Source organism: Cervus elaphus, chromosome 12 (genome assembly GCF_910594005.1).
Source record: "Cervus elaphus chromosome 12, mCerEla1.1, whole genome shotgun sequence".
In the NCBI taxonomy this organism is placed as follows: Eukaryota; Metazoa; Chordata; class Mammalia; order Artiodactyla; family Cervidae; genus Cervus; species Cervus elaphus.
Genome location: NC_057826.1, coordinates 3,473,297 through 3,495,628, shown reverse-complemented (window position 1 = coordinate 3,495,628; position 22,332 = coordinate 3,473,297). Strand labels below are relative to the sequence as shown.

Genomic DNA, 22,332 nt, shown 5'->3' with positions numbered 1-22,332 from the left:
TCACTTGGGTTGGAAGTTTCTCATCATCTCTGAGCCGCAAAGTCTTCATCGACAAAATGAAGAAACCCAACTTTAGAAGACCCAGTGGCATGTTTGCAAACTGCCTAGCAGAGTACATGGTACATAACCAGGTACCTTCCCTCATAGCTCAGTCAGTAAACAGTCCGCCTGCAATGCAAGAGACCCAGGTTCGATTCCTGGGTAGGGAAGATCCCCTGGAGAAGGAACTGGCAACCCATTTCAGTATTCTTGCCTGCAGAATCCCATGGATGAGGAGCATGGTGGGCTATGGTCTGTGGGGTCGCAAGAGTAGGCCATGACTTAGCAACTAAACTACTGCTACTACTAAGCTGGTGCTCAAAAGTGGTGGGCATTTTAGCTCTACCCATTTTGACAAGCCCATGGTTGGTGGACACAAAGTAAGTGCAAAACCAAATACAGCATGAAATCTGGATACCCAAGCAGTTGTCCATTTCATATGGGCAGACATGGCACAATGCCCAAATTCAGTGTTTCACCTAGAAATGGTGACATGCTGTCCAATCCCCAGCAACATGCAATCAGGATCAGATAAAAATAACAAAGTGGAAGCAAATATGCAGTAACCATACTGGGTCAAGTTTCCTCCTCTTGGCTTGCTGTGGGCTCCCCCACCTGCGAGACAGTTAAGTTTGCATTAGCTCTTCCCTGATGAATGCCAGCCTGGCCAGAAACCTATCCCCGGATGACCTGTGGTCCCGAGCGTACCTCCCAGCCCAGCTTCCATGAACCACGTTTGGCCCCACAAATAAAGGAAAACAGGAGAGACATTGTATTAGATCTTCCAGAAGGTCTTTGTTGCAATTTTCTCCATCGTTGGAAAAACAAAAAAAAAAAACAAACTTACATCACCAAATAAAGACCAGTAGCAGCACAGCTTATTGAAATGTTACAAGCAAAGTTGCTTTTGTACTTTTCCTAATAAGAACATTACGAAATTCCCTCCTCCCCCAACCCTGCTTTATTTTCTGTAAAATGCCTTTTTTTTTTTTTTTTTTTTTTAAGCACCATGAAATCCTACAGAGAGAGAAACAGGTGAAACACCTCCACACATGGGTTTATCGTTATCCCGGGGTCCCCTGCCTATGACGCTGGGGTGGGTAAGAAGCTGGAGGCTGGCATGTCGGTGGGCTTTTGCCTAACGCTTCTAGGCACGGCTGCGTATTTCTCCTCAAGCTCGGCGCCCTGATGGCAGAGGGAACGCTTCGCCGTTGTCCCGGACAGCACGGGACTGCCGTGCAGATGGAGTGGAAGTGCTCGCAAGGAGTTTAGTGGCTTTGTTGTTGTTGTTGTTTGTAATGCACACGGAACTATTTGAGATTTTTCACTTAAGAACCGAGAAGAGAAAGATTCCAGATCTCCTAGGCAGCTGTGTTGGGGGAGGAGGGGAGGGACCGCTTTCGGTAAAATCAAAGACACCCCTGATTTCTCCCCCTCCCCACGGCACTGATGTCAAGTGGCTCGGGACCGCCGTGGGGTGCTGGAGTTCCCATGGACTGCCGGTGGGTGGGTGGTGGAGCAAGCGCCAAGCAGCGGATTCCTCGCGCAAGGGCGGAGGAGGGACTTTATTTACGCCCTGGAGTCAGCATGCTACTGCAGAGTTTCCATACGCAGCATTCACAGCATCCAGAAAGCCACATTTAAAAAATCACCTTTGTTTCCGGGAGTTGCCATTTTTAAGGCCATTTACTAGCTACGTCTTACACTCACTGCTGCCGAGAGCTCCCTCCGCTCCTGCGGTCACTGCTTTTGCACACAATTTGCATGGGAACCACCAGGAGGGATCAGCCCCGTCCCCTTAAAATCTAAGGGGGATGTAGGAAGCACAGACATGAGATGCAGTACTGGCTTTTTTCAACCCTTTTTTTTTTTTAAGAGAGTCTCTGCATGTTTGTTTGCTTTCCTATGGTTTAGAAACTGTAGTACACATTGAAATGGTCTACATTCTTACCCAAAACAGTGGGTAAAAACCTGCCCCACCCAAATTCTGGCCACATTCTCACTAACCCCCGAAACTAAGCTTACAAATAGACAAGAAGCATCGACTCAGCCAAGAAGTATCATCTCAGAGGGAGGGAAGGAAGGGGTGGTTTGCTAACATCTAGTCCAACTAGGACTTTGAACATGGAACAATCCCCACAGAACCCAAAGCAGCCATTGCTTCTGTGTGTGTTCTGTGTGTCTGTAGGGATCTGAGTAAGAAATAACCTGTTTATAGTGTAAGAATTCATAAAGTAATCAAATGAAACCTTTAGTGCAATTGACTGCAGATAGTAATAGCTTAAAATTCTTTAGTCTTAACACCATGCAAAAAAATGCCCATATGGGATGAGCCACCCGCCCACCACCCCCCCGCCCCACGCAGGTGACAGCGTGAGGTAAGGTGACAGTGAGCCGACACACAGGGTGACCCTCATTTGGACACCAGGCTCCCAGATATATCTGGTCTCTCCATCCATCACCCAGGAAACAAATCCCAAGGGGCAAGAGACTAAGCTCTCATCTTGCCTAAAAAAAGCGGGGCCCATCCGTCAGTATTTACAAATCCAGCTAGTGAAGTTCTGAGCGTACTTAATTAACTCGTGGACTGCTGAGCATTTGGTCAGACCACTGCAGAACTAAAAGGGACCTTCAAGATTGACTCTCTAGGTTCCACTCCCTCGATGTGCTGGTGAGGTAACAGAAATGCAGGCACAGGGTCTGAAGGGCCCAAGATCACAGTCCGGGTCAGGGGAGCACAGACAGTCCCAGCCACCTCAGCTGTAGGTCAGGAACACCCCTATCTACCCACACATAAGGGCCTTGCCCCAAAGCAATAAAGTCCTAGGGTCACCATTGGGTTCGAACTGGGCATTGAGCTGAAGTCTCTCCAAGTCGTCCCTTGGTTCTCACCAGTAAAAACTTCCAGATCCGCTGTGGGGGAAACATTCAACACCCAGTTACCAGAAAAATCAACGGACACTGCCCATCAAAGCCACTGTCCCTGTGGTCTATCCATGTGCAAAATCAAAACGTTTTCTCCAGGTTTAGGGCGGGGTGGGAAGTGCAGGTGGGCAGGGCAGGGCTGTTCTGATGTGTGTGTAGAATTTGTAGCAAGTTTGCCTTATCCACGCGAATTCCCGTGTTACTGGACCCCATTTTAAAAATGTAGCTTTCAAACAACTCCAAAACAACTGGCCTCCTCCTCCCAAATCTCAGCTTGTACACATGAAGTCGAGCCCAACCCCTGGATGCCGTCCCAAGCCTCTCCTCTTGAGAGTAGGTTGCATGCATGTGTACATGCTAAGTCAATTCAGTCACCTCTTGACTCTTTGCGACCCTATGGACTGTAGCCCATGGGATTCTCCAGAGTGGGTTGCCATGCCCGTTCTCCAGGCAAGAATCCTGGAGTGGGTTGCCATGCCCTCCTCCAGGGGATCTTCCAGACCCAGGGATGGAACCTGCATCTCTTGTTTCTCCTGCATTGGCAGGTGGGTTCTTTACTATTAGCGCCACCTGGGAAGCCTGGAGAGTAGACTGTAGCTTGTCAGACACTGTGCCCACACCTCTAAAGGGTCAATCTCCACAAAGAGAGGGCTCTTCTTTGATTGCATTCGTCAGGGCCTCAGTCCCGTCTGTACTCGGGGAACCCCCGGGCAAGGGTTATTCTCGCTCCCTCTGTGTGACTGGGACCTGATGTGTCTGGCCAAGGGCCTGGACTTCCCAGGGGGCTCAGTGGTAAAGAATCAGTGCAACTGAGTGTCTATACACACATGTACCAACATCTGGCGTAGGGCAGAGTGTGGTTCCATTTGGTAGAGTGTGCAGCGTACAGTTTTGAGCTGTTTTATTCCAGCTGTATGCCGAGTTCCTGCAAGACAAGTAAAGTGCAAAAGGGTGCTTTCAGAGGGCATTTTTAACAATACAGAAAGGGCACCACGAGGCGCATCCCCAAAACCAAAACCAAAATAATGTACAATGATCATCTGTAAGGACAACATGTTAGGCCGTGTTCACACAGAGACCTCATCCCATCTTGGCCGTAAAGAGCTTCTCCCTACCTCTGAATGCTATGTCCAGGGAACTAGACAGACACACATGCATGCGCGCACACACAGACACACTCACAAAGTACACAGCATGGACACTGCAACAAAGTCAAAAGCAGACTTTGGTCAAATAGACTTTGCCCACCAGCTCTGCCGCCTTCTTGCTGTGTGCTCTTAGGTAAGTTACTCACTCGGCTTCCCTGAGCCTCCGTGTCATCTCCAATGGGTGTGCAAACACTTCCCGCAGAGCGTTGCCGGGGCGGTTCAGTGAGCTCATGCCCCTAAAGTGCCTCATCTAGTGTCTGGCCCATGGGACGCACTGGATAAATGACAGGGAAGCCTCTTGGCCAGCTCTGCCTGTAGAGTCTAGAATTTTAACCCACTATTAAAAAGAAGGTACCAAGTAACAGAGGGTAGAAACCCAAATGAGTGAGATCCCTGGACAGTTTAATCAGGAAGCTTTCAACATGTCAGAATAAGAAAATCCCAGTTCCCCGCACTGTGCTGTGCTTTAGTCGGACTCTCTGCGACCCCGTGGACTGTAGCTCACCAGGCTCCTCTGTCCATGGGATTCTCTGGGCAAGAATACTGGAGTGGGTTGCCAGGCCCTCCTCCAGGGGATCTTCCCAACCCAGGGATCCAACCCAGGTCTCCCACAGTGCAAGCAGCTTCTTTACTGTCCCAGCCACCAGGGAAGCCCAGTTACCAACCAATTCCTTAGCACACATTTTGTCAGGCTGGAATGACTCCCGTAGTGAGAACCAAGGCCCACCCCCGCATACACATCGCTGCCCAAGCGTCTGTTTATTACTCTGTGGACACAGGGCATCACCAGTGAGCCACAGCCCTGCGGCAGCATTAACCCAAACACACCTCCCTCGGACAGGGCCGGGTGGGGGAGCGGCACTAATCAGACCTGATGCGTATTTGACTCCTTCCCCAAAAGCAATGCCGCTGCTTTCATCAGGGCTACAGTTGGGGGTGGGGAGGGGCACACGGGGGCTTCAGTGCCCTAGACAAAGGAGAGCTGTGCATTTGGGGGAAATAGCAGCAAGAGATCTGCCATGGCAGAAGCAGTCAAGCATGCGGTGCTATCATTTTTCCCTGGAAGTCAGAAAAGCATTAGATGGTTTCTGGAAGTCTCTGCTAGTCCTGTGACCTTTTGACAAATCCACCCTGCGTGTTAGCTATGTGACATCCCCAAACAGTGGTACTGAGAGTCCAGGAGGCCCATAAGCAGCAACTTCCGGGTGTTGCCAGGTCCAAACACTGAAATGTGTGGCACAAATAGCTAGGTTTGAACCAGGATAACAGCCAGCCAACTCTGAAAAAGGCTGAGGCACATGTGGGGTGTTTGGTGTAGTACATACTTTTCCCTTGCTGCTAACAATCCATTCAGAGTCTTCCTCCCCAAATCTATGACCCATAAGACCCCCACTTTCCTTCGCCGGGTGTTCTAACCTCATGAAAAAAATCATAATTATCACCACATGTTGGTTACTGTTTGCCTAGAAACAATCAATCACAGTAGCATTGCAATTTTAGTGGCTAGCATGGACAAGTGAAGAAATGAGCAAGGAAAAGGAGTGATGCTTTCAGAATAAAGGAACACCCAAACATAAAAGCAAAGTCTTTTAAACACTTCTTTTAAGTATTATTTAAAAAAAAAATGGCAGTAATGGCACTTAAGCTGCAAGCAATGAAAACAATTCAATCTTCTCGTACAAGGGTTGGTTTGAGGGATTCCTTTTCCTTTTGTTTGCAAATAGCAGGATAGGACCTGGTGTCACTGTCTACCCTAAGACACCCAAAGGGACGAGAAGCCCTGAGAAGGAACGATGCCATGGTCCTCCTTGGTATGTCTCAGACATGCAGGATGTCTATGTTCACAAACATTTAGGATCAGCGAGACAGGACAATAAGCCACTGGCATCATGCAAGGCAATAGTTTTGGTATTTTTCCCCCTTTTATCAAAACCAATTGTAACAGAAGTTCCACTAGAAAAGTGAACATGAACGTTTCAAAACCAGTTTATTGTCACCATTGCACCCTTTTGGTGCCTGTTTAGCGCACCGTGCACTGAGGAAAAGGCATGGTTCCGTCACCACGCAGCGGCTGAGGTTGAGTGTTCACCAATGCTTGCGAGTCCGATTGGACTACCTGTGAGAAAGACAAAATTCAGCAGGCTTCTGTCATTGGTTAAAGTGATATCCACAGTGTGATGTGACTGTTTTTTGTTTTTTCTCTTATAATGAGGAAAGCAATTGCACCTTTTGATACGTGTGCTCTCATCTGCTTCCAACAAATTCTAGGTGCTCTCGGGTCCCAGGGACATTCATCTGGAGCTTAGAAAAGACTAGGGATGCACTGAACGGTTTTGTCTCAAAATCGGAGCTCAGAGCAACATTCCAACATGTCCACTCCGACCCCAAGTGACAAGGACCAGTCCACCTCCCAGTCCAGTCCCCTTGTGCGTGCGTGCACACATTACTGACAGTGGGTTCAGGAAACGACTTCCTTTAAAAGACACACCTGTTGCTTTCAGACGGCTGGTCTACGGAATAGCTGCCCTTTCGCGCCCTCCGGAGCGCAGCGGCGCTGCCCGGGGCCACCGCATCCATCGCCAGCACGTGCCCTGGACCTCAGTGGCCGTGACCTCCCGCGCCCGCGAAGGCGCCCTGGGTGTCCTGCGGCTGTGATCAAAAGCCAAGTCCTTGTTCTTTTGATTCCCTTTTGGCAGAGCGAGCTTTCTCGGTCGTTTATGGCACAGTGAAATATCTTCTTCGATGCTATGTAATTTCGAACTAACGAGAAGTCTTGTTTTAAGGCACGTGTCTCAGGGTGAATATATTTAAAAACAAACAAAAGACAAGGCTGGGTCACGTCCAGTGCGTCCTTCGCGCTTAGTTTCTGGCTTCCAGCAGCGCGCTGCTGTCGCGCTCCGCGTCTTTGGCGTCGGCGGGGCCCACGCCGTCCCCCGCGCCGGCCGGCAGCTGGGCGCAGTCGGTGAGCACGGCCGTGCTGGAGTGGTCCGAGTTGCAGCCCTTCTCCGTGTCCTCCTCCTTCTTCTCCTCGTCCAGAGAGTAGTGGCGGAGGGTCCTGTAGATCCTGTGCACGTCCTCGGGCAGGGCCTTCCGAAGGTCCCGGTTCTTCCTCTTGGTGAGCCTGGAGGCAGAGCCCAGCTTGTTTACGATGTTGTCCTCGGAGGCGCCCTGCCCGCGCTTCTGCAGCGGCTCCGACGCCTGCAGCCGCAGGTTGTTGGGCCGGTGGTCGATGCTCTCCTGGGACGAGGCCTTGCAGCGGCCTGCGTCGAGCGCGGCGAACACCGAGCGCTTTTCGGGCGACAGCATGTCGAGCGAGTGCGCCCGCTGGTCCAGGCCCAGGCGCCGACGCTCCATGCTGCGGATGGTGGCGGCGCGCTGCAGCTTGTCGTGGATCTCCACGCTCAGCCGCCGCCGCGTCTCCCGGAACTCGGCCGTCACGTTGGCCTTCCATTCGGCCGCGTGCGCTTTGATCTCGCCCACCTGGCGGAGAGACGGGCAACCACCGGGAGCTGAGACACAGCCCGCGCCCCCACCCCCGCATCGCCCCCAACCCTCACGCCCCGGGCACCTGCTTCCACCCGCCCTCCCATCGCCCCCGTCCCCCACTGCCCCCAACCCCCACCCCCACCCCCGCTCCCAACCCCCATCGCCCCCCACCACCACCCCCCGCCCCCGCAGCCCTCGGGGGTCCCCATGGGAAGGAGGCCCAGAGGCGGTGGCCGCGCGTCCGCCCCGCCAAGGCGAGGAGAGGCTACTTCCACCCTCGCCCTTCCCGCTGCCCGGACGCGCGTCTCGGGAGGAAAGGCTCGGGACTAAGGTGGCTCCGGGAGGCGCATGTGCTGGGCAAGCCGACGGCCGCCGCCAGAGACCTGGATTGGGGAAGGAAGGGGAGGCGGACGGGCCTGACTTCCTGTCTGCTGGGCGCCCCCTGCCGGGGTCCGGCCTCGTTCCTGCCTGACCCGGGAGCAGTGGTGTCTAGGTCAGATGGGCACAAAGCAGGCATCAGCGGGTCCTCTGCCCTGCCCTGTCCCTCCAAGACCTCCGTCTGGGTTAGTGTGCCCCACCCGTCCCCACTAGCCTGGAAATGGCCTGGCTCTAAACGGGAAAGTCCCGTGTCACCGCATATCTAGGCGGTGACGTCTATGGCCTTGTGCTACCCGGCTTGCTCTGGTTTGAAAAGACGACCCCTCGCCCCCAACGCAGGGTACCTGATAACCAAGTTTCCCTGCTCAGGGTGCAGCAAGGGGGCATCTTCTGGCAAAGCCCTCGGAACGTGCTTTCTCAGAGTGAAGTCTTGCGTGAGGATCAAGACCAACTCTCTGGGCTTTGTTTCAGCGGGACTATTAGTACAAGACATGCTTTCCTGTATGGAGGAGTAACTCGGATTTTTGCATTGAGAAATGTCAATATTTATGTTGTTGCGTTCTCTTCTGTTATGGCTGATTTTCAGCAGGTCAGTTAGCTCTCTGGGCAATCAGACTGGAGAGTGCATTGACACCGCTTCTGCAAGCCAGGAAAATTAAACCACTGCCCCCGGGGAATGGTGTGGGAGATGGTGCCATCTAAGGAGGCTCTCCCAGGACCCCCGCATGGAATGACTGCACCCTGGGCAGGGAACTGTCGCCCTTAAAAAGCTGTCCCTCTGTTTCTTTGGGTTTTATCTCCTTTCCTTTCTTTACTGCTTTTCTTCTCTTTACCCTTTCTCTTTCTTATCTCTTTTCCTCTCTTTCCAGAACCACATGGGCATTTTTTTTTAATCACAGAATCCACCTTTGCTCCTTAGGCATCCCTTTTCTTGCCTGTGTGTAGGCTTCCGTGCACATTTATTTGCGAAGGGAAAGGCTGTTGAGTGTGTGCCCCTGGCCGCAGAGATATATTTGTTTCTACGGGTCTGACAACCCGGAGGGGACATGAGTGAAAGGGACCCTGAGACTTCACCCCCCACAGCCAGCCACAGTTCAGTAACTTCTGTCTCACATGGAATTGAGGAAAAAGCATGTAGCTACCAACTGGGGGCAATTGTACACCTCCTCCACCTGCAGTCTACCTATGCTGACTATGTCTGGATTATTTTTTTCCTGTTTCATTTCCCTTTTTTTTTTTAAATAAGTTGCCGTTTACTAGTTTTTCCAGGAGCCGTGGGCTGGTAAGTGAGTCACCAGATTTTCCTCACCTGCTAAAAGAGGATCCAGAAATAACTGCTATCCCATTTAATGTGGCATTTAAAACCATTCAAGGACTCCAAACGAGGACGTCTAGGAGGCCTCCATTAGTAGGAGATGGTCTAGCCCATAGAACAGAGACAGGTAATTCTTTTTTTTTTTTTTTTTTTTTAAGAGACAGGTAATTCTTGACACGAGAATGTTCCTAACCTCAGGAACATTCAGAGAATATGGAAGGAATCCTACCTCTTCCTTTGTCTTTTTGGATAGAACACGTAGCCAGTCTCCGATCATGCTGAGGACAGCTGCAAAGTAGGCAAGGCCAACGAGGATCCAAAACCACACCAGGGGCTTGTACCACTCCCGGTAATTGATGCCAGCGTTTCCCCCTGCAAACAACCAAGCATTACTTTAACCAGGATCTGGCAAACGGTCATCGCAGAGCAAACACATCCCAGTCCGTGTAGCAGAGATGCGGCTGCATCACCATCCAACACTCAGCTGCTCCGCCTGCTGTATACATGATGTGACAGGGTGGGAGGGCAAGGAAAAGTCATGTCTCTTCCCCAAAGGAGCCTGACCTGTGGCTTCACTTATTTTGAATCTTGACCAATAATCTCAATACATCACGTGCTGTGATTAGTCACTCAATCTGATTCAACTCTTTGCTACCCCATGGACTGTAGCCCACCAGGCTCCTCCAGGCCTGGGCCATGGGATTCTCCAGGCAAGAATACTGGAGTGGGTAGCCTATCCCTTCTCCAGGGGATCTTCCCAACCCAGGAATCGAACTGGGGTCTCCTGCATTGCAGGCAGATTCTTTACCAGCTGAGCTACAGGGAAAGCCCTTAATACATAACACGTAAGAACAAAAAATATGTCAGTGACCGGCCTGATCCATCCAGTTTAAACCTGAGCTTGACAATGAATGACTTGAATTAGAGGACAACAGAGCAGGCCCAGTTTCAAGTTTTGTGTGGGTTTTTTTTTTAATTTTCTTATTGGGGTACAGTTGATTTTGTCAAGTTTTTCTTAAACTGCCTTAAATTTAATAATAATAAAATACCATTAAATAATCTCAAATGGTTTGGAACTGTTGGTGCCATTTCCTCCTTAAGCACACAAGCATTTACCAAGAGACGAGTAGGTGTGTGGCAGTAAAATTAGACCTAATGGCATCCCTGAGACTTAGACCCAGGCAGTAGTGATTTAAGGCTGACCAAACGATGGTATTTACATAATGCTGATCCATAGGGTCAATTAGACCAAGTCGATTAGAATCACTGCGCTAGAATAAAAAGGGACCTTCAAGGCCAGCTAGTTCAATCCCTTTATTTTACAAATAGGGATTATAGTAAAAATCCATCAAACCAAATTGACTAGTTGCCTGACTGCATTGACTGGCTCTTCCATTGAAAAGACCAGTCGATTATTCCAAGTAAATAGCCTATTTATTCTAAACCTTCTACAGGCTTGCCCAAGGTAGCCAAGCAACAGAGATTCTAAACCCAGCCGCCTCTCCTAAAGATGTGGAGACGCTTCATGAAATACCTGTCTGTGAGATGTCGTTTTCCAGTGAAGCCGGCTCATGGCCATTTCTAAGAAAACTGACATTAGCCATGGATTGGAAATTACTGTACCCAGTGGTGGATGGTCACTGGGCTTTCCTGCTGGGTTGTGGTTGTAACCTCAGGTAGCACCTCTGAATCTGCACTGAGCTCTTAACGGAATCTCTAATATCTCCTAAAGGCGGCTGGGCAGGCTCTGTGGCTTGTGGTTCTTCTCCGTTTGCAGCGGAGTCCACAAGGTCTCCATAGCTACCGCCACTTCTGAAAATTAGAATTCCAAACTTTGCTGGAAGGCTCTGTGGCAAGCCCCACTCGGCCTGGTTTCACCGCCTTGCTTTTCCCTTTCAGGCCACTCTCCCCTTCTCCCTAGCTTTCCCTAGGATACTGTTGGAGTTTCTGCAACATGAAGTGAGTTTTGAGGTTCATTTCATCTCTGTGCTAGGCAGGAGAATTCTGCCACTTTTTCCTTGGAGCTCTCTGGAAGTCTTTACCTTAACCAATCACCATCGTCCACAAAAGATTGTCACTAGGGCGCGCTAGCTAACAAGGCAGGAAATACCCTTCTGCCTGTTCCTTTATCAGCTGCTGGCCCGGAATTCAGGTGCCGTCAGTCAGGGTTGTTAGACTTTTCTAAAGCGAGTCAGCTACAAAATAAACCAGCATTAATCCTGCATGGTGATTGACGTTCTGATTCTGTTTCCAAGCTGATGCCTTGTCAAATCACAGCAACCATCAGCTCTTGTTAACCTATCTTTTTAAACGATGGACAGCCTTCCCTTTCGCTCTCAGAGTATTGCCAAAAAGGCTTTGACACCCTTCCAGGGTTCCAAGGCAGCAGTGCTTCAGATTGGTCTCTGTAAGCTATGGAAACGGCAGCTTAGAAGGGCCTGGTCCAATTGCAGTCAGCGCCGTGAATTATAACAGACCCGAGTCTGCAGAGACTACGGGCAAAGGAAATATGGTTCTGTAATCAGCAGTAGCTAAGGGAATCAAAACAGTGCTATGCAGCTCAATATCCTGTAACAAGGTGAATGGGAAAAGAACAGATACGTGTATGTGTGTGACTGAATCGCTTTGCTGTATATCAGACACTAACACAACATTGTAAATCAACTATATTCCAATAGAAATTTTAAAAAATTTTTTAAAAAGAAAGGTACTCTGTGGGAGACATATTTACATGTACAGCCACTGTTGTCAAAACCCATGGGAAAGCATGTCCATTTTCTCTGACCCTATTACAACCAAAATAGACTTTAAAACTTTCTAACAGTTCTTTGTATTTATCTGTACACTTGGCCATCAGATTCATTAAAATCTTCCATCGCTAAAGATCACTAAAAAACAAAAGAACAAAGCCGTGCTATGTCCATGGACTCTGGAGGTTGCATCCTTTCCAGGGAAGAAGACATCAGGCTAAGTGCCGGTGTGTGCTAAGCGCTCACAGCCCATGGTGGCTCATAAGGATAAATAATAAACTTAAATCATAAGCAGTTTTTTTGAATCTCCTGTTCCCCAGGCTGTGCTATTTGTGACCCAGATTAACAGATTGAACGGAGCAACCAGTTAGAGAGCAGGGTTTGCCCCACGTGTCCTCCAGACAGGCCAGAGTCAGCACAGAGGACCCTGCAGAGCGGCAGAGTGCAGACGACGCTTTGGGGAACTGAAAGATGTTGGTGAAATAGCTCCAAACTGCAGCTGGGGTTGGACCCTCACTGCGTTTCCCCGCAGAACAGCTACGGACGATGCTAAGGAATGCACCAGACAGCCGCCCTCGGTACCGTCCCGTCCCTGTGCGCTGTCCACCCAGAGCTTCAGGCCTCTCATCCAGCGGCGCCAAGTGGCCCGCTGCCCAGGCTGGGGGCTGCTCAGTACTGGAGCATCGAGGACAAGCCAAGGCGGGCGGGGCCCCAGGCCTCGGGCTCCTGTAAGCAATGCTTAAGCACTCTGACTCGGCATTCGTAGTCCTCAAGACTGTCAAAAGGAAGAAAACATTTAAAACTGCTGTTTCTACAACGGTGACTTGGGCCTTCGTCTTCCTAGCTGGAATAGCTGCAAAACTACTCTTCCAGTTGTCTGTTTCCTTCGAATTACCGTGGAGACAGCCAACCTTCAACATCCTTTCCAGAATTTACTCTTTTACCAGATTCCAGGAGAGGGGATCCCTGGCCTCTTTAAATACGTTAAGTTACGACAGAGTTACTGGGTCAGAGTGTTCACTTCTGGGGGTAGAAACAGCAGTTGTCTGACCACCTAGAACTAATCCATCCGGAAAGAGAAAGGTGGCCTCCTCCTTCTACCCCTACCTTCCCACCACCCTGGGGGAGCGATACACGTAAAAAGTCAGGTTTCATTTCAGTTTTTAAGCTCCCTGTCCCTAGAAGAATTTGATGGTGATTTCTTTTGCTTCCTTAAGCGTGGTTCATTGGCATTTATTTTTACAATGAAGGCTGTTGTGTCTATATAGATTCATTCAGGATCCATTATAGTATTAAATTCCCTTGGAGCGGGTTTCAACTCCAGGTGGCCACCTGGGTCTTTAGTCCTGCATCCGGACATGCCTGGAGCAACTTTTCCAGGGATGGTGACTCTGCCCTCAGCATCAGGAAGCTTAGACTAAACGCGATGCTCATCTCTCCAGAGCTTCATATTTGCCACTTGTTAATATAGCCTTTATCAGTTGATGCAAGGAGCCTTAATATAATTCAGAAGCCCGAAATCCAATGAGAAATTCATTTCACTCATAATTCATGTGATGGTGAAGATAGCCTGCCTCCTGAGTGGAGGAGGGGAGATACTGGCTTCCTCCCAAGGCAGCAGCCAGCTGCTATTTCCCTCACAGGGGACCACAGGTTTGGAACAAGCCTGTGCCCAGCAGTGGTGATGCTGAGCCTTTTCCATTTGTTTCTCCATCTTTTCTGGTGGTTCAGAAGAGCACTGACCATAGTCAATATTTTCCCCACCAGGGCCCCAGTGACTGGGATATTCTAAAGTGCTTACCTGCCACAAAATCACCAAAGCCCACTGTGGTGAGGGTGACCACCACAAAGTAAATGGACTCCAGGGCTGTCCACCCCTCAATGTATTTGAAGATGACGGCGGGGATTGTCACAAACACACCACAGCCGGCCAAGATGAACAGGATGGTTGAGATGACCCGGATCTTGGTCTGACTCACTTGCTTTTTCTAAAGAAGAGCAAAGGAGAAAGAAAGGGAAGTCAGCTCCATCACCCTGGATTCGGAAGACAAGAGGTAGAGAGAGAGAAAAAAATGTCAGCCCTGGATTCGGAAGACAAGAGGTAGAGAGAGAAAAAAATGTCGGTGGCTTTGGACCTTTCTTTGTTCGTGAGCAGCTTGGGGAGCATCTGATGAAAGCTGTGGACCCTCTCCTAGAAAAATGCACGGACCGAAGTTTTCAGCTGGTCTCCGCGGTCCTTGGGCAAGAGACCCCTTGAACGTCTTTTGCGTGGTTCCCTGACTCCAGCCCAAATGCTGACTTCCTAACCCCCTCACTGGGGTAAACGAGACTGCTTCCCAAGAAAGGCCATTTTTGCCGCCGTTTCTCATGTGGCTTCACTGACCCTCCGTTAGGAGGCACAGGTTTGGGGTTCCTTCCACAGCGGTGGTGATGGATTTGCACCCGGCTTCCCCTGAGTCAAAGGGCACATGCTGGAAAAAATGGCTCCAGAGACAGACCAGAAGGTTAGGATGAAAAGAAAAACCCTCGTTTGTGACAGAACTCCAGCCGTCTGCCTGTGTGCCCCTTCACCTTCCTGTCCCCCCGCCGAGGCGGTACATTTATTATCACATTTTTCTTTTAAATCGCATGTGTTTGAGTCAGTATTGTGCTTGTCATGTTTGCTGACTGTCTAACCATCAAGGGACAGGGCAGGAGTCCACGTTGAATGGCAGGCTCAGTGTCTAAAATAAATAATAGAAGCTCCACCTTGAGTCAGCTTCTGAAGGATTCAGTAGTTAAGAGGTGAAGATGCACCTAGACTGGGAATGATCCTGATATCAGGGCAAAAGAATCCTGCCTATGGGGTACCAGGGGTAGACTGGAGGCGCTGGGGTCCCCTTGAATGACACTCAAGACAACATTGGCATCGCCTGCAAACTGAACAGTCTGTTAAGGTCCTCTCAAAGCTCCCCGTTTGCCATTGGAGACTGTCATCGGGGGACCCTAGCACCATCTCTCGACCAAAAACCCCATGTCTCATAAATGTCTGTTAAACATCAGGGTGCCCGGACCTTTGTACACTGCCTGGATTGAATCCCTGCAAAAGTACACATTCAGGGAATCGATATGGAAATATCTACCATGGGATCTTTTAATATTTTCTAGTCATCACCTTGCAGTGATTCAGAGGGCAGAGCAGGTCCAGAGTACAGAGCACATTTGGCATTCAGACACCGCATTTCATGGATGCAAGAGGAGCGTGCATAAGAAGCTGCTAATCAGGTAGAGCTGAGAGGAGAACGCAGGCGTGATTAGCTCACAGCCCAGCGTGCAGGGATGGGAACCGCTTTTCCAGTTACTCAACAGCTCACCAGTTCAGAGGCGCCAGAGTGCTCCTCTAGGGAAAGAAACCAGACTAACCCGTGAAGAACAGGCCACCCTGTTTCCCTTCCAGGAAGGAAGGCTGAGAATGAAACCTCATCACGGGGGATCCTGTCACCGTCCTGGAATTCCTAACCTTTCCTCACGACAGGGACACCCCAGCCTGGTTTTCCAGGCCAAGAGAGATTCTCCTACAAGCGACCACGCGGCTCAGACAGGAAATGGCTGTGTTCTCCAAGACAGCAAGGTTGGTTATGACCCTCCTTCTCATCCTCCCACTCCCCTCTTCCTTCCTGACTTACGGAGACAAACCTCAGAACCACCTCTTCCCTGGGAAACGCCAAGGGACACGGAGCTGGGACAGGGTGGTGGGGAGGCTGCCGTCCTCTGCAGTCGAGCCTCACAAGCACCAGTCCCACCTGCCGAGGGCCCTGAGTCCCAGGTGTGTTCAATATGGTGGAACTGTGGGCAGGTGAGTGACACAGAAGACCTATAGTGAAGAATATTTATCTGCACAAATCTCCATCCGCACTGAGATCAGTACAAGTGAAATGAAAGTGTTAGTCGCTCAGTCGTGTCTGACTCTTTGTGACCACGTGGACTGTAGCCCACCAGGCTCCTCTGTCCATGGGACTCTCCAGGCAAGAACACTGGAGTGGGTTGCCATGCCCTCCTCCAGGGGATCTTCTCGACTCAGGGATCAAATGTGAGTCTCCCGCATTGTAGGCAGATTCTTTACCGTCTGAGCCGCCAGGGAAGCTGTTCCCTAAATATTCATAGGAAAAGCTAAAGAAATACAACCCTTCATAGAAAGGAGTCAAGTTCTCTGACTTCTAAGAGAGTACTCAGGATATAAAGTGGGAACAGGAAAAAATAAATTGATCCATGCTGTAATATAGTTCCCATCTCCTTAGAAAAGCCATCAGAAAAAAAGAAAATTTATTGATTTTTCGCATATTAAAATACACATTTTTTCCCACAAATGAAAGTACTGTGACAAGACAAATTACCTGAGAACCACAAAGAATGTTTCACCCATTTCATGCACTTATGTATTGGATCTTGTAGAACTTGGAGGGGGCAGTTAAGACCCCTCTGAGAATCCAGGAACTTCGTTGTTATTATTAGCCTACTCTTGTTTGTAAACACAGACAAAAGCCAAAGCCCAAAAGGAGATTTTTATCATAGATCATTAAGTTAATCTAATTGCTGGCAACGGGAACATCATTTTCCCCCTCAATAAATCGTCCTCTTCAAATGCATAATGAAATTAAAGTGAATTAAATGTTTGCGAGACACTTGTTAAGTCAGAAATTAGGATGTGAACGCAAGTGCAATCCAAATGAGGCTGAGGCTGACAGAGGAGAGTGGCAAGTCCGTGGGAAGCTGGAGCCGTTCCCAGGCTCCAGGAGGTGGCCAGAAGGGAAGATGGCTCCGGACAGCATTTGTTTGGTAGCAGAGGGACGTGGGCAACAAACGCTAGAGCGTGGCGTCTTAATGGCATTATCCGTCGGAGAGTTTATCTGCAAGTTAGCATTTCACCACTGCTCACCGCCTAAGCCAACCAGCGAGTCCCTGGACCACTTCCTCCAGACACCCTAGGGTGATGCTCAGCAAATCCCCAGAGGCTTAAATCATCCGGGTATTTTAGGGACTTACAAAATCAAGCGTCGTGTGTGTGTGTGTGTGTGTGTGTGTGTAGGCGTATGAAATTGTGTGTACCTGTACTTCCCTATAAAAGGAAGAGGTATGGGTGTGAGGTTTTGATCGTATCTGTTATTCTGGAGACCCACATTTATGCTGTCCTCTAGACACTTAAAAAAAACAGTTGCCTTAACTGAACATTTTCAACCGTAGCTTCCACGATGGAACCACCAACGCGTCATCCAGTGATCTCTGGGTTTCTCCTCCCCACTAGCTCCGCACCCATTCACCACTGCTGTAAAATGGTGCTTAAGAGCTTGGAGTCTTGGGGCAGCCCGCCTGAGACACATTCCATCCCCACTGCCAAGTGACTCAGTGACCTTGGGCAAGTTTCTCAACTTCTCTGTGCATCAGTTTCTTCCTCTAAAAAATGGAGATAAGAGAGTCCGCCTCACAGGAGTGTTTGGAAGATTAAATAAGCGTGTGAAAGCTCAGCTCAGTGCCCGCTAAATGCTTGATGACTGTTACTGATCATTTCTGATGGAAAAGTTCAAGTCTTTGCTTAGATGTGGGCAGTCCCAAATTGAACGCTGCCCTCTGTATGGAGGAATGTTCCCTCACATCTGGTTTTAAGATAATCTCTGTCTAGCTTCGGGTGGTCACTGCTGGGTTTCCCTTCCTGGATACGTTGTCTAGTATGATGACCCCCTTTTTCAATAAGAAAAAAGTCCTCATTTTCTCTTGGTTCTCCTGTGCTGACCCAGGATTGAGCCCTCAGACAGTCTCAGCTCACAATCTTGGAAGCTTTTCTGTTTGCCTTTCCATTAGTTCCCCGCACCACCACCTTTTTGCATCATCCTTCTGAAACTGACAAGAATCGCAGATAATGTTTGGGATGTCAGGAACCAGCGGCAGAGAGTCCCTCAAAGGGACCGCCCTCGTGTTCCTTGCCGCTCCCACCTCCCCGCCACTTAGAGAGTCAAGCTGTGTTTCCACGGCGGGGTTGCTAGGCAAAAATCCCGTTGCTTATTTACCAGTAAGCAGAGCAGTTACCACAAAGCTTGGTGAGAGCCCAGATTTGACTGAGTTAATGTGTTCTTAGGCTAACAAAACTGTTATTTGGGAAGAGATGGTTTGATACAATATGTGGGCAGAAGTGATAGAATACTTGTATGTATCTGTCCAAATCTTGTTTTCTCACTTTGTGGGTTGATCAGATGATGTGGTCTTTCTTTCTCCGTATGCAAACGACATTATGCACAACTATTTCCTGCATCCGGCTGGCTGGCGCTAAGTGTAGGAATTTTTGAGGAACTCAAACCCCACCTCCTAGAGAGTTCTTTTAGTTGTCAAAATTATGTGCAATTATTCTGAAGAGCAAAATAAGTTTCTTACACAGGAGACCGGGGAGCCAGTTCTAAGAGCGCTCCTTCGAGAGAGGATGTACATGCTAGCAATTCTGACAGTGTTTACCTGTTTCAGACCTCAGAGGGCGAAGCCATACACCCAATTCCCATTAAGCACGATAACCTACCATGCTTGTTGATTTCCACAATCTTATTTCGGAGAACAAGTACATTTCCATTCATCTGTGGGCTATTTCTTTTTTTATTTTTTTACCCCCCTGCTCTAACATCTACTCTTCTTTTTGCTTTTATGTGATTTCTTACAGTTCTGAGATTAGTGATCCAGATTGTTGTCTGACTGAGAGACTTTATTTGCTGTGATTTTTAGCCAGGGACATTGGAGATTTCATTGAATAATAAAGATACTGCAATAAAAATCCTAGGACGGGAGCTAGACATGCAGAGCTCTAGTTTATAGTTCAGTTTTGTTTTGTTGAAATGCAAACACATCACCATGGTAATACGCTTGAGCTGAAAGTGATTTCTCAAAATGGAAAGATAATAGGAGCTGCCTCACAAAAAGCCGACTTTATTTTCTGATATTATGTTTTCCACAAAGACTCCTTTTCTAAAAGTCCAGTTCTAACTAATGGTTTCAACATCACAACAAATAACCATGTAGTACCAGCAATTGTATAAATTATGAGGAGAGCTTTTAAACAGCATTTGCCTATAATCTCCATGGCAGAGATACTATAAACACACATTAGTGAGAATCATGCAGTAAAATCTCCATGGAGCCGCCTGAAAATGTCCCATGCAAAAGCAGGAGAGTATCTACACACACACACACACACACACAAAAGGATACAGATTACACAAATGGATAGTATCTAACCCCTCCCCCAGAAAAATTATATCTAGCATCTGCCTCTGAGCCACACTGCAGCATCCAACAGATGTTTGGTCACTCCAGTGCTTTGCTGGTATCACCAGGCAAAGTTTTAGAAAAGGCTTTTGGTATGTGCAATTAATTGTTTTCATCACTGGATTTTATCACTGTTTTTATCACTGCATCCCAGGTGCACCTGGGATGGAGACAAAATCCAAAAATAACAAAAAAAAATTCTCAGCAGCTCCACTCCAGGATCACTTTAATTAAAACCTTTGAAAGTTTTCTTTTCAAAAATTCTGTGACTTTTCACATTTGAAGAAAATACTCTATCGGAACACAAGATTTTGCATTCAAAACTCAACGAGGTAATTCATTCAGCACATAATTATTAAGAACCTTTTACATATCAAAGCTTGTTCTAATTGCAAGGGATATAGCAGTTAAAAAGAGAGTGAGAAAGAAGTTTCCTTCCCCATGCACACAAAGTCTAGTTTGCTGGGGCGGGCTGGGAACATGTGAGTCTTTCTGAAGAGAGTGAGAAAGAAGTTTCCTTCCCCATGCACACAAAGTCTAGTTTGCTGGGGCGGGCTGGGAACATGTGAGTCTTTGGCTGAAGTCTTCATGGCGCTGTCCATGGTGCCCAGCCCCAGTCTCACCATTGAAGGCAAAGTTTTTACCTAACGACATCCCAGTGATTAGAAACATCACCTGGTAAAGAAGAAAGGAATACTCTTATAGCTATAATATGTGAAATATGAATAATTATGGCTGATTTGCATTGTTTTATGACACAACATTGTAAAAATTTAAATAAAAAAGAAACAACACCAACAAAAGACTTATTTAAAAGAATTATATCAGCAATCACTTCAAGCCAGATTTTATTTGAACCCACTAAGCTATAGGTCAAACTCCAGCATATTTACTCTAGCATAGCATGTCGTCCCCTTCTCGGCAGGAGGAGAAAGGGACGACAGAGGACGAGATGGTTGAACAGCATCACCAACTCGATGGACATGAGTTTGAGCAAGCTCCGGGAGATGGTGAAGGACAGGGAAGACTGGCCTGCTGCAGACTATGGAGGAGCAAAGAGTCAGACACGACTGAGCGACTGAACAACTGAACGACGACAACAATAGGGACTTTGATACCAAATCAAAAGCGAGACTTTATACAAGTTGTGATTTGTCCTAAGTTCAAGGAAAATCAGTAAGGTTCATCTAAGGTTGGGCAAGAAAATCACAGATATGCCGCAGGCTGACTGTTGCTTGCAAATGATTCAGTGTCTGTAAAACCTTACACACTGTCTAAATAATAAATCCTAGAATTTAAAAAAAAACTGTACCTATAATAGAAGATCTATGGATCTTTGTTAGCTAAGCCCTCAGAAGCTATGTCCTAGAAATACGTGATCACACCAATGCAGATGTAACCCTGGCGGTAGAGTGGTCCTTCTCTTTAGTTGAGGTATGAAAGGCAGGCCCATGGAAAGGAGAGGACGACAGGGACACTTCCTGACGAGCCGCATCAACAGCAGAACTCCCGGCAATCCAGACAGATGACACACCCAGTTGCTCACCTAGCCAACTTCTAAATTTGCTTTACCCAGGCTTCAGCAGCAAAACAATGTTCCCACCCCAGAATGCCCTCTCCACCATCACATGCACAAGGGTACAATAATAATACTATAGTAGCAATGCTACAGACAGCTGAAAGAGAGATTTGCTCTTCTCTTGCTAACAAGGGTTCAAGGTCACAGTCCATTGGCCAAGCAGTCCATAACAGTCAAGACAGAAGAGCCCCCGAATAGAATAAATCTTCCTTCCCATCCCTGATGCTTTCGCCCTTGTTCACGGGGCTCCGTGTGCTATAACACACGTGACCCCTCTCTAGCCTCTCACTCTGACCCAGGAGCTGAGAACTCAGCGTCTTCCTCTCTTCTTCCTTTAGGGAAACAGCTGCCCTCAAGGCACACCCACTTGTGATCTCCTGTCTAATTCTCAGATGATATGGAGAAGCCCATTTTTCCTCAGATGTAAGCCAAATTCTCCAGTATTGAGGGGACGTAGCAACACTGGGTTTCAGTCTGTCATCCGGTTTGTCTTATTTCTCAGCTGATTCATACCTTGGGTGGAAAAAAGGTGATGCCATTTACTTGGTTCTTTCAAAGACCCCAATCATCTCCACTCTCCCTGCTCCAGTCCTCCTGGTAGCAAGTGTTTGTTTGGTTTAATTTTGGTGATAGCTCAATAATTATGCCACTATGAGGCAGAGAGCGGTCAGACCATGTAGTATGCGGCAAATACTTTTCAATGGAAGGTGAATTCCCTAGTTTAGATTGTGGCCCCTCACCAGGAAGGAACACATGTAAAAAAAAGGGCAAGAAAGAGATTACTGTGAGCCTCTTGCTAAGAAGGCTTTCCTAAAAGGGGATAAGGAATTGGGAAAGACCAGTCCTGGCTGGAGCTGCCCAGGGACTGGGGTGGGGGGCAGGTCTGGACAGTGGGGAGCTGGGATCAGTGGCCAGAAGGCAGCTGCCTGGCACAGTAGGTCAGTCCAATGATCCTGGGCCCCACTGTGGCTCATAAAGGAGCTCTTCAGTCTTTCTGTCTTTCTAGCATCTCCCAGCCATGTCACTGTTGCCTGGAACCAACATCCAAGAGCATCTAAAGGGGATGGGAGAGAAGAAAGCCTTCAAATGCCCCCACCTTGGGTGTGTGTAGCCCAGGAAGAAGGCATTCGTGGGCTTCCTGGAATGACTGTCTATATGTCCAGGGATCAAGATAAGAGACAAACAAGCATGTGTTCCCTGTGGCCCCATTTATCTTACCTGTTGGAAGATTTGAAGAAAGCCCCCAAGATTAACCAGATTTAGATTAACACCTAAAAAAGCACCTGTGTATTACTGCATCAATAACTGTAAAAATTCCTGGGTTTTATCGGGGAAGTAGTGAGCAACCCCCTTCTCAATAGTTACTCTTTCTTTCCTTCTTTCTTTCTTTTTAGACACTTTTTAATGAAATCTCCTAGGAATGCCCACCCA

General features: G+C 48.3%; 1 protein-coding gene across 3 annotated transcripts in view; it reads right to left on the bottom strand.

Annotated features, from left to right (window-relative positions):
* Positions 1–5,697: 5,697 nt before the first annotated feature.
* The window catches only part of KCNK10 (potassium two pore domain channel subfamily K member 10), a 149,025-nt gene continuing 132,390 nt past the window's right edge, over positions 5,698–22,332 (bottom strand). For 2 of the 3 annotated variants that reach the window (XM_043921036.1, XM_043921037.1), the window contains exons 5-7: positions 13,843–14,029; positions 9,521–9,663; positions 5,698–7,592 (exon numbers count right to left, since the gene is read on the bottom strand). In XM_043921036.1, the coding sequence (XP_043776971.1) occupies positions 6,972–7,592; positions 9,521–9,663; positions 13,843–14,029 (951 nt within the window). In that variant the 3' untranslated portion in view covers positions 5,698–6,971. The remainder of the gene's footprint in view (positions 7,593–9,520; positions 9,664–13,842; positions 14,030–22,332) is intronic. The other variant, XR_006344145.1, reaches the window with a different exon arrangement.